The sequence below is a fragment of the Poecilia formosa genome, unplaced genomic scaffold (genome assembly GCF_000485575.1).
Source record: "Poecilia formosa unplaced genomic scaffold, Poecilia_formosa-5.1.2 Scaffold27, whole genome shotgun sequence".
Lineage (NCBI taxonomy): Eukaryota > Metazoa > Chordata > Actinopteri > Cyprinodontiformes > Poeciliidae > Poecilia > Poecilia formosa.
In genome coordinates, this window is record NW_006799966.1 from 989,375 (window position 1) to 1,007,016 (window position 17,642).

Genomic DNA, 17,642 nt, shown 5'->3' on the forward strand with positions numbered 1-17,642 from the left:
GTGTGTGTGTGTGTCTATGCTGACATCCAGGTTGTAATTAAAAACATCTCTCTGGTTGGTTGTGGCTTTGGGATTGTGGGACCAGTTGCCGATACAGAAACAGATTCTGTGGGAGCAACTTCACACACTGATGACTTTTAAGATGTAACCTTTTCAAATCAATAAAGCTCACGGAAGGTCAAATGGACAAACAAATTTTAACATGAACTGTATGATGCACAATACTGTGCTCCCCGGCCTCAAACTCAGATCACCACACGCTGATGTTGCTGTTTCGGTCCTCTGCTGCTTCCTTTTGTCAGCTTGTCTCCTCCGCACATTGATTCAACTTTATTACGCAGCTTCCTCAAGACAGTCAAGCTGTCTTTTATTCCTTGACAGTAAAAAGAAAATGTGAGTGCTTGCTGCTTATCTAAAGAGCAAGGGAGGAGATGTTTCCTCTTCCTGCTGACACTCGAGGATGCTTTTATTTCCGTGCACTCAGAAAACAAGCTCTTTCTGCACTTTTCTGTCTTTATTACTGGCTACAGTTTGTTTAACCTACAGAGGAATTATCAGCCTATGATTTAAACACAGATTCAGATTTCTCTACTTGACAGCTCATGCCATATTTTAGGGTCACAAGCAGAGTAGGTGAGACCTGAAACAAGGACAGGATAGTCAAGATGACAGGCGTTTAACAAAATCAGACATCCTTGCTTTCAGAGCTGTCCGTTTAAAGGAACATCAAGAAAATCTGTCATGACACAGCTGCATCAATTAGCCCCAATTTTGCTCCTGTCTTTCACACTATTTCATTATTTCTGTCAGTTGTAGTTTTTAAGAAAATAAATTACACACCCTTCCTGTTATCGATGCAAAGATATTTTACTGCAGCTGCATAATCTTAAACAGAAAAATCCAAACATTCACTGGAGTACTTTCGTTCGGTTGTTACTTCATAAAAAAAATATTTTCTTTAACAAAATCATCAATGCTATTTAGTATCTCTATCAATTCCATTAAGATTAATGTGAGGGTGATTTGAAAAATCTACGCTTTGATTTTTTAATTAGATATCCGAGAACATTTTTAACTATAACTAATATCTCTTTTTTTTTCTGGGGAAGAAATATGACATAACACAGAATCTAAGGAGAACTAAAGAACTGCGTGCTGCATGTACTGCACTGTCATCCTCTAACGTTGGTTAAATACTACCTGGTGTTTAACTGGTATCTGGTGCTTTAATTTGACAAGCCTAATATTTTTCTTGCTCTTATTCCTACCATGTTGGGTAAAAGATCAAATCTATCTTTTACCTAACATAAACAAATCTATCTGTTTTTGCAGAGCATGTTTAGGCCTTCGGATGTAGTGGTTCCATTTTCTTCTGCAATTACTGACAACCGTCTGTAAACACAAATGCTGTGGATCTTTTTGTGCCATTTTCCTTTTTAATCCTCTTTAACCTCTCTGCAAACTGTACCTAAAGCATGCAAATGAGAAAATGGCAAGAAAACCCTTCAAGGAGAGCTGGACTTTATTTCCAGATAATCAGATTCTCTATAACTGACTGCAGAAAAATGAGGAATGATGGGATTCAATCGGGTTTAACAACATTTTAACCCAAGAGTATGCAAAAAAAGTCAGTGCAGGTTCACTTATTTTACTAACTCAATTCATGAAGTGAAATGCAAAGTATAGATTTATTACACATATACATGTGTTTATAAGCCTTTATTTCTGGTAATTATTTAGATTTTTTACTTATAGCTAATGAAAACATCACATTTAAGTTAAAAACTGCCCAATGTGTGAATTGTGATGTCATCATAAAATGGCAGACAAGATTTGATCTGCTCTCTTTTATTGGGTCAAATACATAATTAGCTGCATCTAAACTGTCACTGAATATATAAAGGTACACTGGTTTTATTATTCTCTATTTGTTAACCCAAGGCTACGTTTAATAAACCACAATAAAAGTACTTTTTTGATGTCCATCATTTATTGTCATTTTCCTGCAGCTTTGTCACAATCCTTTCTTTCATTTTCAGCTCCTTGACAGAAAGGGAAAAAATATTCTAAAAATAACAAAAGCAAAAGCAAAATGTGAGATTTCAAACACTCCTCAGTGCTTGTTCATCTGCCCTGACCCTGATTTGTGACTAAACTTATCAAAGGCTTGACACGTTCAAAGGGTTGCTCTAAAAATACCATTGTCGAGGCTTCAGAGAAGCGCTCACTGCTGTGACTGCACGTCTGCAAGATGCTGGCTCAAGCATAGCTAAAAGTCACAGCTGGGAGGTTTATTGAGCCAAAGGGCAAAGGTCAGCGATAAGAGTGGCAGAAGGTGGTTGGTGGCTTTCCAATGCTTTAGCTGCGTGCTCAGACTTCATCCTTATCGGTGATATCATCCAACATTTGGTTGAGGCCTGGCCGGGCGAGTGGCACATACCCTGTCTGACTGAAGCCCACCCCATGCAGCAGGGACAGCTCTCCTCTGGGCTGAGATGAAGCTGGCAGGACCCATTTCAGTCTGCAGCATCAAAACCAGAACAAAAAAGGAAATTGCTGGAGGGAAGCAAGCAAACAAGATGTGAAGAGATGGATGGCTGCTGGGCTGGAGAGAAGTACTAACCGAGGGAGGGGGAAGGTGCTGAAGGTGAGAGCAGGAAGTGTATAAAAAAAGCAATTTAGTGGTTTAGTTGATGCTCCTTTTTCAGAGCAGCCTTCAAAGAGAGAACAGATGGAGGCTGGTGGACACATCAGCTGCTTGCTTGGTTCAAACTCATGAACTATGTCTTCTAATTCCAGCTGAGCGAAAACCGGAGCACACTACTCCTTTGCCACTGTGCATTCTAACACGGCTCTTTTATTTCTCCATCTCTTTGCTCCTGTCTTACAGCTATTTTTACTAAATCCAGTGAGACTCTGTCTGCTGGATATTTAATTAGTTTACCTCGGATGTTCTTCCTCTCTGCACCCTTCCGCATTTGGCATTGTCTAAACCCTTGGATTTCAAATTAAATCTACAAACAAGCTTTTCTTCAGGAGATCACTCACTTTACTCTTTATGAGACGTTTTTTAGAGGTTGCAGCATTAAATGTGTAACAATGGTCAGTTATGCAACAGCATACATATATACAAGCCATTCTTTTCTAATACCAAGACAGCCTCCAAACAAAATATGCTCTAAAGCAGACTGACCTTGTTAATACTTCTGTGAAGGAGTTTCACTCAAATTAGAATCGTGTGAATCGAGATCTTATTCTTATTTGTAACAAGATGTCATAAATAGAGGTGGGGGTAGGAATCCCTGAGAAGACAGGAGCAAACATTGCCCTGCTGGTACTGGTCATGTTAAAGGTACAAAATCAAGAAACCAGACAAACCAAAGACTGACCTGGTGTCAAAAAAAAAAAAAAATTAAAAAAAAAAATATATATATATATATATACGTATATATAAGTTTGAGCCACAGAACAGGCAGCAGCTTATGGATACTGACAAAAACAGTAAAATAGAGGACAATATTTTCCAGAAAAATCTCTCATTTATTTGCAAGTCAACACATTCGTCCTGATAACCCAAGCTAAAAATAAATGAATATAGACCTAAGCCAGGGTTTCAAATGGATTTTAAGAGATGAACATCTGCAACTTCCATTTTACTTCATAAATCTCATCTCTATTTTCCACAAATTGAATTTGCTACTAAACGCGCTAAAAGGAATTATAAATTAAATAAATATAAATATATGAAATATTTAAGTAATTGAACTATTTAAAGTATTGTAATTTAAATGGAGCATCTTGTAATTGTTAGTTACCTTCCTAAAGGTGGACTGTGATATGACATATCATGAAGGTTCTTCAGATACAAGCGAAGGTATTTCAGCAGTGATAGTGATGGGAGGTGCTAGAAATAGGCAGGTTCAAGAGAGGTAGATAATACTTTCACCGAGTGCCATGCCCCAACCCAGACATAAATCCCCACCAGAGATTTTTGGTTCTGCTTGGTTTTAGTTTTAGCTATAAAAGTGCAGCCTCACTCTCCTTAGCAGCTCGTCTCAGGGTGTATTTTTTTTTTTTTCAAGGGCATTTCTACTTAACTGATTCAAAAACAACAACAAAAAAAGACTGGATGGTGGACGGTGGGGGTTTACAAATAAAGCCCTGCATAACCTTTGTTCTGAACTCTGTTCTCTTATTTCTTGTGTTTCTTCTTATACTGAGATTGAGTTTGTGACTTTTATAGAAAGAGATAAATGTGCATAACACAGAGGACTGCCTGTAACTTAGAAAAATGAACAAAAACCTATTTCTATTTTACTCATCCCCGCAAGACAGTTTGTTTAGCTCCACTGCACTCTGCTAGGTTTTTCAGACCTGTCAGGGTGAGTTTATGGCTGCAAATATAAATTAAAAATAAAGCATAAATAAAGTTTTCTACACTTTCTTGCATTTTGACAAATAACTAATACCTCTGAAGCTTTAATATCCAGTTTGGCTTTTTCTATGTTTTCATATTTTGCAAAAAAAAAAAAAAAACCTTTTTGCTTCAAGCCTACAAAATAAAACTGACAATATTTTAAGTATCTCTGATGGGAGATTAAAGTATTTACAGATAACTATATACATATTATCGGTCAATTTGTAAATCTGAGGCACGAAAGAAAGATCTTTTTACAAAGCAACAATAGTGAAAACGCTGCTCTAAGGTGGAAGTTCATAAGGTTGTAGAAAACATTACGGTCATCTTTCATATTTATAAATTTGGAAGTAAAGTTGAGGAAAAAGCTGTAAAAAATATATTATTTAACAGAGAAACATAAAAATGGCCAGCCTTTCAACCTGTATATTATCAAGAAAAAAAAGAAAATGAAAAAAAAACTAAATGCCCCCAGAAGTTACAGAGCTCATCAGTCTGTTATTAACATTTGGTTTTAAAACAATGTTATGGAGGCATTTTTAAAAATATATTTATATGTTGATTTTTACAATTGTTAAAAAAAACTCTAGGGATTTTATTTGGTAATTTACAACTTTCTGTCTGTCTGATGTATAAACATCACATAGCAGAGCCCTGTTTCTCTTTGCTTCTCTTCAAAACGGGTAAGAGTAGAGAACATACCACTCAAGTGGGTTAATTGAACCATGTGCTTTAGGCAGATTACACACAGACTCAGCTTTTTGAGACTAAACAATCCATTTGAATCTGTTGTGAAACAAATTATGAAAATATGTAAGGGAACTTTATGCACTGTTAAGTAGATGGAGGATCTGTAACACAGGCCTTTTTCTCCTCTGTAATTCGGGAACCTTATTAGTGTGAAATAACATAAACTTAGGAAATGTTGCCTGCTGATTTTATGTTAACTAAAGCCCGACAATTAGCTATGTCTTGATTCTGAAACACAATGTTAGAAAGTTTACATTCAATCACTAAATGTTTTTATTTCTCTCCCACATTATCTCATATATCAGAGTGGCTAAAATAGCCCAGTCGAAGTGCAGGGCAATATCTCTGGGGAAATCTACAGCGTCTAATAGCTGAGAGTTTGTTTTCCTCCAATAAAAACTTAGTGGTTTAACTCTATCTTGTTTGGCACATTATTGCAGACATATGAGCACACACAACCCTCTCACACGGCAACCATAGATCTCTTTTTATCACATCTTACCAGATTCAGAAAAAAACAACAACTGTAATCTTCTGAACACTGTTTTGCTTCACACAGTCAAACAGTGCCTTTCTCAAATGCTCTATATCAGTTTTCTTCCAACATAGTAACTCTGAGTGGAAAAGATAAGCCTCACACTGTGAGGGCGACACACACACACACACACGCCATACAGCAAAAGAGGAAAACAGAGGATACAGAATATAGATACAATGAAGATGGAGATGGCACTGAATCTGTGGAGAGGCATCCTGCTGTCTTAAGCTGTGCGTCTGTATAATTAGTACACTTGAGCCGAGTTTGCTGAATGCAAATGTAACTGACATCATTTTTTTCTTTGAAGCTGACTTTGACGAGCTGTAAAGAAACACCCAAGTGACATTTTTCCCGTTGAGCGAGGGGGGCTTATGGGATCACATATCAGGGAATACGTAAAACTGCAAGTACATATCTGAACAGTTTTTAACTTCAAACGAAGCAAGCCCCAAAGATGCCGAGTTACTCATGAGATCGTCAGTTAACCAGGTAATTAAACAGAACCAAGTACAAGAGAACCATGCGTCCAAGATGAATCAAACTAATTATCATCTAAATGCGTGAATGCGACCAGGCAGACCCAACTCATCTTCCTGTCAACCTGTCAAACAACTAATGCCCTCCCGGATTTGACTCCAGCCAACACCCACTGCAACATAATTAGTGAACTTCAGCTTGACATTAAAAGCTGACTGAAGCACTTCAAAAGGTTAATTTATGAAATAATCATTCTCCTTCTCTGAACAGTTGTAATAAATCATCTAAATGAAGAACTCATGTGTCACTTTTTAGCTGAGGTGTCCAATTTTCTACAGAGATAGCAGAATTAAGGAATAATGGATGACAGTGTATGTATTTGTGACAGCTTGGGTTGCTGTGGGTGGTCTTACACTATTCTTAAAAGACAATGAACATCTTTATACTTTTCGGAAAACAATTCTGTGTCAAATCTTATATTTATTTGTTTAGCCTCTGCTGGAAGACGTAGATTTAAGCTCAAAATTATTGCTTGTATCAGGTTATAAAGGCTAAAGTAGGAAGTAAAAATCTGTCTAATTTCTACAAAATGAAAAAAGGAATCAAAAGCATAGCAAAATGTCAATTTTTTTGGCCCCACGTTTGTAAAAAGTGAATTGGAAACAGACCAATCAACTTTCCCTCCGATCCTCCTCACTTACCGGTTATAGATGTCGTCGTCCTCTCCTCCCCAGCCCCAGTACTCGTTTGGAAAGCCGTTGATTTTTAGAAACTGCTTTTTACTGAGACCAGAAACTCCACCAAAGTAGCCAGCGTAGGGCAACCTGCAGAACGGGGAGGAAAGACATGGGAAGCAGAAAAGGTGAGAGGAGGTTCAGAGAAGTAGAAGATGAGTCCAGACAACAGGAAGGAACATTTAAAATCCACATTTCTATCCTAAGTAAGCAATTTTCTGAAAATTAATTCTGTAAACAAGCAAAAACATTCGTTTGGAGGATTGGTAGCACCATTTCTCTGCTGAATCAAAACAAAAGCTTATTCTGCTTTGAGGAGTGAGGAAGATGTCCTCAGAGAACTACGAATTTCAGTAGAAAATACAACTTCTGCCTTTTTTATGTTCAGCCTGTGGAAGATCTTATTGTAGCTCAGTTTATTTAAAACATCATAAGAATGTTTCATCTTTGACAATTTGACAAGAGACAGATAACAAAATGGAGCATTTTTTTTTTTTGAAAAAGTTGCAACAGAAAGCATTGTTGTCAATTTATATTTATGGACATTTGTAACCCATGATAATTATTTTGATTCTTTCCTACTTGCTTTTCATCTCAGCTGCTGTTCATGCTGTTGTCGGGCAAATGTGACTTAGTCACAACTTATCGAAATGCACCGTAGCACTCCATGCATCGGCTAAAAATATTCATTTGCTCAAATAAAACCTAAATCAGTATGAAAGTAAAAGAGTCAAAATATTTGACGTGCTTGAAGACACAATGCTTTGAAGAGGTTAGGCATTTTATCTTCTGCTTCTCAAAGAACCCAGCCATCCATTAACTTATCTTTTATTCATAGTTAGTGTTGCAGAGGCTGCTGGTGCCTGGTTCCAGCTGTTAATGGAACTACAGGTCAATTTACTCCTTTTTCAATCCATACCTCTAATTTGTACCCATAGCCATTTAGCGCATTTCTACATCAACTTAATACCCATAAAACACAACAACAAAAACTGACAGATATGTTCCTGAACTAGTACAACACACATTATCTCTCTTGGTGGAAACATATTTCCTTGAGCTGTAATGATACATAACTCAGATCTCACATTTAATTTAATGCCAGTTTAACTCTGTATTCTCTTGTACTATTATTTTAGTTCTGATTACAGTTTGAGTCAGTCGAAACTATTTAAGTATGACAGATTGCAATGCTTGATCACCAAACCTCAATGAAATAATAATCAACCTCCTGCTGGTATATATTGTATTTTTATGGCAGTCATTTTCCATACAGTAGGCTATGAACAGGTTTTAATCTTACATTTTTAATGGTTAAAGAGGTCCCCAGGGAGGTATGAATTGACGCATGGTCAGTTCAAAATGTCCCGAGGAAGATATCTGTCATACCGTGTCAGATAAGATAAAATGATCAGTACAAAATGACCAGCTATTCACACTCAGACTCACAACTATGGGAGATTTAGGATGTGCCATTAACCTAACAGCAGCAGGAGAAAAATCTTACACAGACAAGAAAAGAACATCCAAACTCTGCAGAGTGCAGCCTTGCTTTGGATTTAAACCCAGGACCTCCACTACAGTGATTAGACTTTCAGGAAACCCGTGTAGCCGACATTCCCTTTATCTACTAAATCACTGCAGCATCTTGGAAGGGCAGGTGCTTATCTCATGGGCGAGAAGTGAGTTTTCCAGTCTGTCACAGGACAGCACAGAGATGTGGGCAACCACAAACCCACACCGAAGGTCATTCTAGAGGCCAAAGAAACTCTAAAAATCAGACCATCTTATAATAGGGATTAGAATGATTATTGTGATGGATTGGCGACCTGCTCAGAATGTATTTCACCTTGTGCCCAATACTCACTAGAGATAGGAAGCAGCGCCCCCACGATGCTTCCAGGACAGGCAGATATAGAGAATGGATGGACAGATCAAATAGCAAGATCAGCGTGGTTAACATTATTAACTACAAGCATCAATCCCTGTTTGAATACTGAAGTTCCCTTAGGGCAAACGAATCCCTTCAGCGGTTCACCCAAATGTCCCTGAGGTGTGTATGGACTGATATCCTGTGGGAGACGGTTCCTTTTTGTTATGTTAAACACTGGGTAGAAAAGGACAAAACTGGCAAAAGTACAACATTGTGAAGGAGCGAACTGACCACCACCTGCCAAAACCCTGCTCTCTGATGTAGCAAACTGAATTAACAGCAGGCACGCCTCAACAGAAAAGACAAGTACTTCACTGATCCTGAAAATAGCCGCCTTCAAACAGTATCAACATTCACTATGAAGAGTGTTGTAGTTAGCATGGTCCGGTTTATTAAGGCGCAAAAAGGTTGGGTTTTTGAGTTTTCAGCCAACCTATCACCAGTCATGACTGGTCAAGTCGGAAAACAGTCCCATTCATACCAAAGGATGATTTAGTTTTTTTGTCAATGCATCTCTTCTGAAGCTGTGAATGGCCAAATGTGCAAAACTTCAGTTTCAAAGAACTATTTGAAAACAAAGTGTACATGTGTTTTCCAAGGGTCAGGCATTCGAGCTTTGCTTCCAGATATTTATTTAGTCAGCTGGATGGACTTTCCCTGCACTCAATCTACACACCAGATTTATGTGTTATTGACTGAGAAAATGTAGCTTGATTGATATGTTGCTATTACAATATTTATTTATAGTGTGATTTTTTGTTTCTCTTGTATCCTACAGCTAAGATCTCCACCTAAAATGCCTGGTTTGGGGCAGCTGGTGAAAGTCGAAGTATTGAAACAAATCCCAGTGGCGGAAGGACGTGAAACTCCACCCAGAGCAGCTCTGGCCGGGATTTGATGCAATGACTCAGTTTCTGCGAAATAATATCTCCAGCAGCTGCTCCATTGCACCACTACTTTAAAGAACCCTTTTCAGGAAAACTCCACATCAAAGTGATGGAACTGTGAGTTTTCTTTTTATGTGCAGATTTACCTAACACAATTTACATTTAAATAAGGCATTTATGTCTGTCTGGCAATATGATCTTTTCTGTTTCTTGTCATTTTCAGGCTTTAAGTGGATAATTTATGGGTGACTTTTAACTGTAATAGGATAATCCATATCCCTTTAATCCAATCGTGATATGAATTGACTCAATGTAAAAAACAAAAATAAAAGAATAAAAATCTCTGAAGAGGCTTCCGAAGCAGTTTCTCAGCAGTTGTTTATAAAACAAGCTGCCTTGTTATAGAGTGAATGCCAGGAAGCTTCTAATGATGAGTTCTCACATGTATGAATAGTGAATTAATGAGATGAATTAATTTTCAAACTGATGAATAAACAGGCATATGTACTGAGTATGGAGCGTGTGTGTATGCGTGTGTGCTTGAAAACACAGCCGACTACGAACGGAAGACAAGCGTTTTTACTTCTTGTCAAAAGTCACGAGGCTAGCGGAGTGGGACGGACGTCAGTGGGGGGTGTCATGACAGGCGCCTGGAGTCTAACCAGAGGGCTTTGCGTGTGTGTGTGTGTGTGTGTACACCTACATTTGTGTACACCCTATGTTGTCAAACGTGCGACAGCTTCTTGCTGAGAGATGACAAGCAGAAACTAATGAGAGCGTATGTCTCAGCACAAGTTCTCCGAGCAGCAATATGATCAGGAGGAGTGTGTGAGCAGGTGTGTTCAACAGAACACATGTTGAGGGGAACAAGAGGAAAGAGAGAGAGAAAATATTAAAATGAAAAAAAAAATATATATATATACATACTGCAAGCTCTAGCTTAAGAAGTGTAAGGATTTGTTAAAACCTTTTTCATATTAATTGCTTATTTATAAGAAAAGTGTGATCAAAAATCTCCCCATTGGATCAGGCGTCTTTGATAAATAAGCCAGAAGTTGAGCCCAGAAATGTTCTTCAGATACTTTCAGCCTTGACTCTGCGTGTTTTGGTCCAGGACCTGGGGACCAGTTTAAAAGCATTAAAAGACCTTTAAAAGAAGCCTAGCGAATTTCAGAAGTAAATCAGGCTGAACAGTGGGAATAAAAATAAAAACTTTTTTTGAAAGGCCAGTGGAGCATACACAGTTTGTTCTGAAAGTAAACATCACACCATCTGTTTGAAGGCTTCAAGTGGGGGGAAAAAGGATAGTTTTTACAACAGGATGAAGATGATAAATGCATGTTCAAAACCACAGTTGGCACAGGCCACAGATTTTTAACCCAAAACATCAATAAAGTAGTAGTAGTAGTTTTGACCTCGATGATGTCAAAACTACTTAACAAGACTCAACTTTTATGCACAAAAAATGTTTAAAGTTTTGATATGTCTAAAAACATGTTTCCTGTCAAGATGATAGAAATAGACTGAATAATCTTATCAGTTAATGCATTTAAGTCTTAATTATTCTCTGCAAAATTAAAGAAGGAAACCATAATGCCATTGATCCAAAAGTCATAAAGATGACCAGAAGGATTCTCTTTTCCTAAACAGAATTCCCGTCTAGCAGCAATCTGCCACGTCTTCCTGCTTTGACCACATGTCAGACAAAGTGGTGGTCAGTCACACCTCCAGGTCTCTTGATTGTCTACGTCACACAAATAAAGCCTAAATATCCTAAAGCCGTCCGCGTCTGTTGATTTCCTCTCTTCCAGTGTGCTGGAAGTAATGGTTTGAGATGAATTTGACAGTGCAGCTGCATTTTAAAGGTCATATTAAAACATTATAAATGGCAGAGGCATTAAAGTACCCGGAGGCTTCAGCAATTTTTAAATTAGTCTCTTAGCTTAGAAGGATTTGGTCCCAAAGTAACATTAAAGTTGGAACAGATCAGGCTCCTTTTAAACTACAACTGTTAACATTTAATCTCATGTATAGGCACTTGCAGTGAGGGCAGAAATATTTGGACATCGATCACAAGTTTTGGTCTTTTTCACTTATGTTGAAAGAGACACATTTTGACTGTACATGAATTAGATATTTGTCTTATTTAAACAGTGGAAGCTCTATGTACAAACAAGTCAGACTATGACTTTTTCAGAATATGAATGAAACATGAATGTCCTAGAAATGTGTTTTCCTGCACACACATTTGGCTACCGTATAGGCCAGACTGCACAGAGCCTGCAGCACACTGGGCTGTGTTTTGACACTAGCCTCAATGTTTTACTGCTTCACTCAAGAAGCAATTCATAACACACCTTGGAACATTTTTGAAAGGTTGTTATTAGAATAGTAACCTTAAATTCCCCCTGTCTAAACCACAAGGAGTGCAGTATGTAGAAAGTAAGTGGACAACATTAATATTAACACAAAAATTAACAGGTTTTAATTAAGTCCTTCATACAAAATAAAGAGCTTGATTAATTCCCAAATTACAATTAACTTATTAATATACTTTTAGAAAGTTTTTTTAAAAAGTCCTGCATATTTCAGTTCATGCTAACAGTTGTGTTCACCTGGCACTAACATGAATGATCCAATTCTGTCTACTGTCTGAAATGCCGGGTGAGAGCAAGGGCCAAGAACCAATGTATTTTTAATTGCAAGCTTAGAGACAGCAGTGAGAGTGCTGCGGCATCTCTATAGACAGACATGTATCAAGAATTGCGGCTGAAATTTGGGTTTTGTGTTTATTTGTTGCATGGAGAGCAAATATGTTTTTGCTTTTTTTCCCCCCAGCAACAAACATCTAAAGATCTCAGTTCAAAAGAGCAGGTGGGTATTCCACAAAAAAAAAAAAGAGTTTGGTGTCATTGTTTAATTAATATCTGATCATACAATGACTATGGCAATGATTTCACATAGAATCTTTAAATTGAATTTGTATTCAAAGGTTCTACTTTATTTATTTTTATTTTTTTAATGAAAAATGACTCACATTCCTTAAAAACTATTGATTGGATAAAAAACTAAGCATCAAAGAGTGTTTTAAATCAAAGTTTTTCTACTGTAGTTTTTATGGCAAGTGCTGATATTGACCAGCTTGTGTTGTAATATTGTTTAGATGTGCTCTGCAACACACTCATGCAACATTTACCCAGAAAGCTTTTAAACATGTTCATACTAATGTTAATTAAAAAAAGTTTCTATAAGATGTAATACTTTAGGAATCCTTCAAAAGAAGTGATTTGCATGTTGCAGTTTGTTTAAACAGATCTTGTTTCTTTTATGAAAACATATGAAAAAGTTCTTACATGAGCTCACATTCACTGCTGTTAACAATTTTCATAGCATTCACTAAATTTGTTAAGATTTTGAAAAAAAAAAAAAAAAAAAAACAAGTCTAACATTTTACAGCTTGAAAACAAACTGAAGATCAGAGCAGGAAATTTATCCTACAACTGTTCATTTTTCAGCTGATAATCACCGGCATCCATTTTGAGTCCTTCCAAAATGGATGCCGGCTCAACTCTTACGGCCATTAGTTACCAAGGAGCCAAGAGCTTGAATAAAACTATTCTGAGTGCTTACTGATTAATTACTAACAGGAAATGTCAGCTACAGTTCTGCTCACCACCTGGCATTGTTTTTATTGCCAGATAGCATTAGCTTGTTGAGCTCTACAGTACATCGAAAGCACTGCAGGCCTGGAGGATTTTTTTTTAGCTGGACAGCTCTGGAGCACTGAAAGCTGCTATGTGGTGAGGTCGCATTTGTTGACCATGTTTGGACTATTCATCAATACTCTTGGTGCGTTTAGATAATTGAGGTTAGGTGTGGTGTCATTATGCCAGCAGATAAAACAAGACTTCATCATTGAGGGCTTGGGAACCTCTGTGGTTTCTGTGAACTTAAAGGTCTTAAATATTTGCATATTTTTTTCTCATTTAGAAGACCTCCTGGAAGACGTTGCTAGCAAAAAAAGATGGTCTAGTTGTAGTTAAAGCTTAATTATGAACAATGTGAAAGACTCAACTGCATTTAATCCTATGTGTTATGTGATAATTAATGCATCAGTTTCTTTAGGACTTGCACTTAAAAGGATTAATGACAGATATCAGAATGCCCCTGGATCTGAACCTGAAAACACAAAACAGAAAACTCAGCTAGAATTATTGCGGGAATAAAAACAAGTATATCAGTAGGAGTCTATCTTTGGCTATAAATAACCATGAAAAATTGATTAAAGCAATTATTAATGAAATTATTAATTTAGATCAGAATTACAGGTGGTAGAAGTTAGTGTATCACCTGATTATTAGGAAAATATTAGCCACATATTTCAGTTTCAATTGTTGTTCATGAATACCCATGTTTTAAAAAGAAATAAAGATTTTTGTTGGTGACGTCAATCAGCTCTAAATTAATTATGAATTAGTTTAGAGAAATTTATACACTTGGCATGTTTTCCAAATAACCATTTCAAAATGCAAAAGTCAAAATTTTGAGGAAGTAAAGGTTCATCAGTTCTTGACTGAATTGGAAATCAGTAACCCTTTTGGATAATTTATTCACAATCTGTTTAGCAATTTGGATAAGTTAATGATTGAACATAAACAACAAACGATTTTAGTGGCAAACTGTTGCTACGTTAGCTCATGTTATGCAGTTTTGTTTTGAATGTTTTCTGTAAACACTGTTATCATATATGTGTGCCTGTCTGGATTTGCCAAAAGCAGAACACACTTTGCAATGATCAGCTTACCTGAAGCCAAACTTGTCCATTGCGATGGCAAAGTGCCTGGGCTGGTCATAACAGTGATACAGGTTCCGGTCGTCCATAGGGATCAGATCCACGTCACTGAAGATGAAACAGTCATACTCGGCGTCCTTTAGAGCCTCCGTGTAGCCAACGTTCAGCAACTTTGCCCGATTGAATGTGTCTTCACCCAGCTGAAAAGGCAAACAAAAGTTTGTGTTTAAACATTAAAAAAAAAGGTTCTAGGAACGTCAAGCACAATGGAGATGTGAACAATTTCTTTATCCTTTACTAATGTATCCCAACAGCAGCATACATTCCTAACAGCTACCCGAGTCACCCAAACAAGAACAGTGCGAGATTAAACAATGGAAATAATGGGTGGATGTGCTTAAGGTTATTTGTACGGTACTGGAGTCCCTCAATTGAGAATTATCATATGTGATATTTGTGATAGAAAAAAAATCCAATACCACATATATTATTTCCATATGGTTTTCAGCAAACTTTAAAATGCAAGACACAGTCGGATCTAAGACTTGTTATTTTGTTTTAAAGAATCTGAATTATAGTTCAATGGTAGGTAAATCCTAATGTAACCTATTTATTATGAAGCTATGTCCCATGGTTCAACAGGATCAAACCTTGGAAAAATATACTGAAACACTAGACCAAATACAAACCCTAGATAGACTCCACAAAGCAGCATGTCTCCTCCGTTTATATAATAAGTAGCATTCCCTGAACCCCTGGAAGTTTAGATTAATTTCATTTTTTACTTGGCACAGGAGTCACTTAAGGATATCTTTTTCAAAAAGGAAAATATTCTTTGGAATTAGTTTGTTTACCAAAAATATTTACATTCAGCTGATGTTAGAGCAAATAGCATACATAAAAAAAAAAGATTATATTTTTGTTATGCAAAAGGAAACATCTGTATAAGTTATTTTTGAAAAGAGATAGTATCTTATTCATTTTGGGGCAGATGAGGAGCTAGCCATAGTGTTGGACTCTGGCCTTCCTTACATATCCGGCTCTGTCATGAATGGAGAGGGAAAATTATGAGTTTTGAAAGGTCAGGCCTCCCATTTGATAAAGGAAAAAAAACAAAAAACAAACAAACAAACAAAAAAAAAGAACAAGAACTAACTTGAGTTATTTTGGTATTGGAGTAATACATTATTTTCCATTTCACTCAAGGGATGCTTGGTTGTGTCCAGAATGTGGGACCCAGCAGGCCTGCAGTGGATCTCACGCTCTTCTCATTTTAGTACGCCTGGCCACATTTTACCAAGAAATGTTATCTTCATCACTTTCTCAGCAAGTATCCTGTTTGGATTTCCTTACCTTTGCTTTAATGCTAATTTCCCTCACCTCCAAGCACACAGATGGAATTTAATGCAACACATCATCAATAAACAACAGTATTTAGTGTCTGCTGTGCTGGTCTGTACAGTATTTATTGCTACATGCAGTATGAATTGATGTGTTCATTGACTCTAAGAGACCTGCTGCAGTGGAGTGTATCTGTATTTTTCAGTGCATCCCAGGTTCAAGACTTTGGTGAAGATAAATGAATTCTGGTCTGACAACAGAGAAGTGTCGGGACAGTCAAGGTTAATATATCGCGCAGTTATAAATTTAATAATGGAAAATGTTTTGTATGTCTCTCTTAGTGAAGCCTTACACTAAGGTTGGTGAAGTCTAGCTCTTTGTCAAGCAGAGGGAAGGTCAAGCAAAGAATGAAGTCATAGTGCAAGCCGTCTATTGTGCTCAAACATGCTTTGAATTTTTTGCTACTTTCCTAGGCAACTACATAGGAAAAGACAGAGAAAGTTATCACTGTAACTCTTCTTTCAGTAGTTGTGTTCAGAGACTCAGAAAAAGGAAGATTTCAATAGAGGAAATGGTTTAGATGTTCATATATATATATATAAGAAAATAGAAAAAAAAGAATAAAAAAAGGTCCTCCCTCCCCCCAACGAAAACAGCAGGCCCAACGACAATCCAAAATGGGTCAACAACTTAATCTGCATTTTACATAAAAAGACGCAGAAGGAACACAATGATTTAATTTTAGTGTCAACAAGATACTCTCACCCTGACCAGCTGCAAAATCAAGACATAAAAAACATAAACTGCAGTCGGTTTGACTTTTACTCAAGTAACATCGTGTCATGGTGAGAATCTACTTCAGGGTTTTTTATTTGGGTTTTAAGGCAGAGCAACACAATTTCAGTCTCTAGAGCTGCAAAGGCTACAGACAAAAAACCCCAATACGTTTCAGCTCAAACAGTGGCGAAATGAGCAATAACAGAGTGTCATAAATTTTTACTGCAGTAACATATTCTTCAACCATTAAGGGAGACTGAAACAAGACACTTTAAAATGACTGATGCACGTCCTCAACCCTGTTAAAATAGTTTTCTTTTGCTTTGGGAAGATGCAGTTGACTCCATACATATATTACCAGTTCAGAATGAGTGTGAATCAAGTACAATGGGTAATCCTCTTGTAAGCCTTCTAATACCTGAGATTTTACAGCATAATCCCCCTCCACAGGTAACAAAAAATCTATTGTCACAAATCCACTGGGGCTCCAATTATCAGATAAATTGATCTTCTGTCTGTATTTCAGAAACAATCTGTCAAGTTGCAAAGAAAGACAAAAGTTAACCGAGGAGTTAAATTAGTCTAAAGGAACCACTGAAAGAAACAATATTTTTCACAACATTGAGGAAGAGAGAGACACAGCTTAACTTGAGTTATATTTATACAAGATGCAACTGTAAAAGCATTCTGGCATTGGGAGAGACGACATAGCAGCTGTCAATGAGACTTGTTCCATTTTCAGTTGATGATGGAAATGCTCTTAGTGTAGACAAAATGAAAAACAAAAACAAAAAAAAAACTGCATTTTTTATTTTTACCTCTATCTGTACTGTAATGTGTTTGATCATTCAGGTTATTTATTCCTAAAATCTAAAAAAAAATCTACTTGCGTCATTGTAATTTGGAGATGATGTGCGGCTATTTATGAGACCAGTGGCTGAAACAGAAATGAAAGGTATTATTTTTTCACCTATGAATTTGGTAAGTGGATGCCCT

At 37.0% G+C, this 17,642-nt stretch overlaps 1 protein-coding gene across 1 annotated transcript in view; it reads right to left on the reverse strand.

Annotated features, from left to right (window-relative positions):
* The window catches only part of b4galt2 (UDP-Gal:betaGlcNAc beta 1,4- galactosyltransferase, polypeptide 2), a 171,942-nt gene that overhangs the window by 32,732 nt on the left and 121,568 nt on the right, over positions 1-17,642 (reverse strand). The window contains exons 5-6 of the mRNA XM_007548574.2: positions 14,541-14,728; positions 6,884-7,006 (exon numbers count right to left, since the gene is read on the reverse strand). Of these exons, the coding sequence (XP_007548636.1) occupies positions 6,884-7,006; positions 14,541-14,728 (311 nt within the window). The remainder of the gene's footprint in view (positions 1-6,883; positions 7,007-14,540; positions 14,729-17,642) is intronic.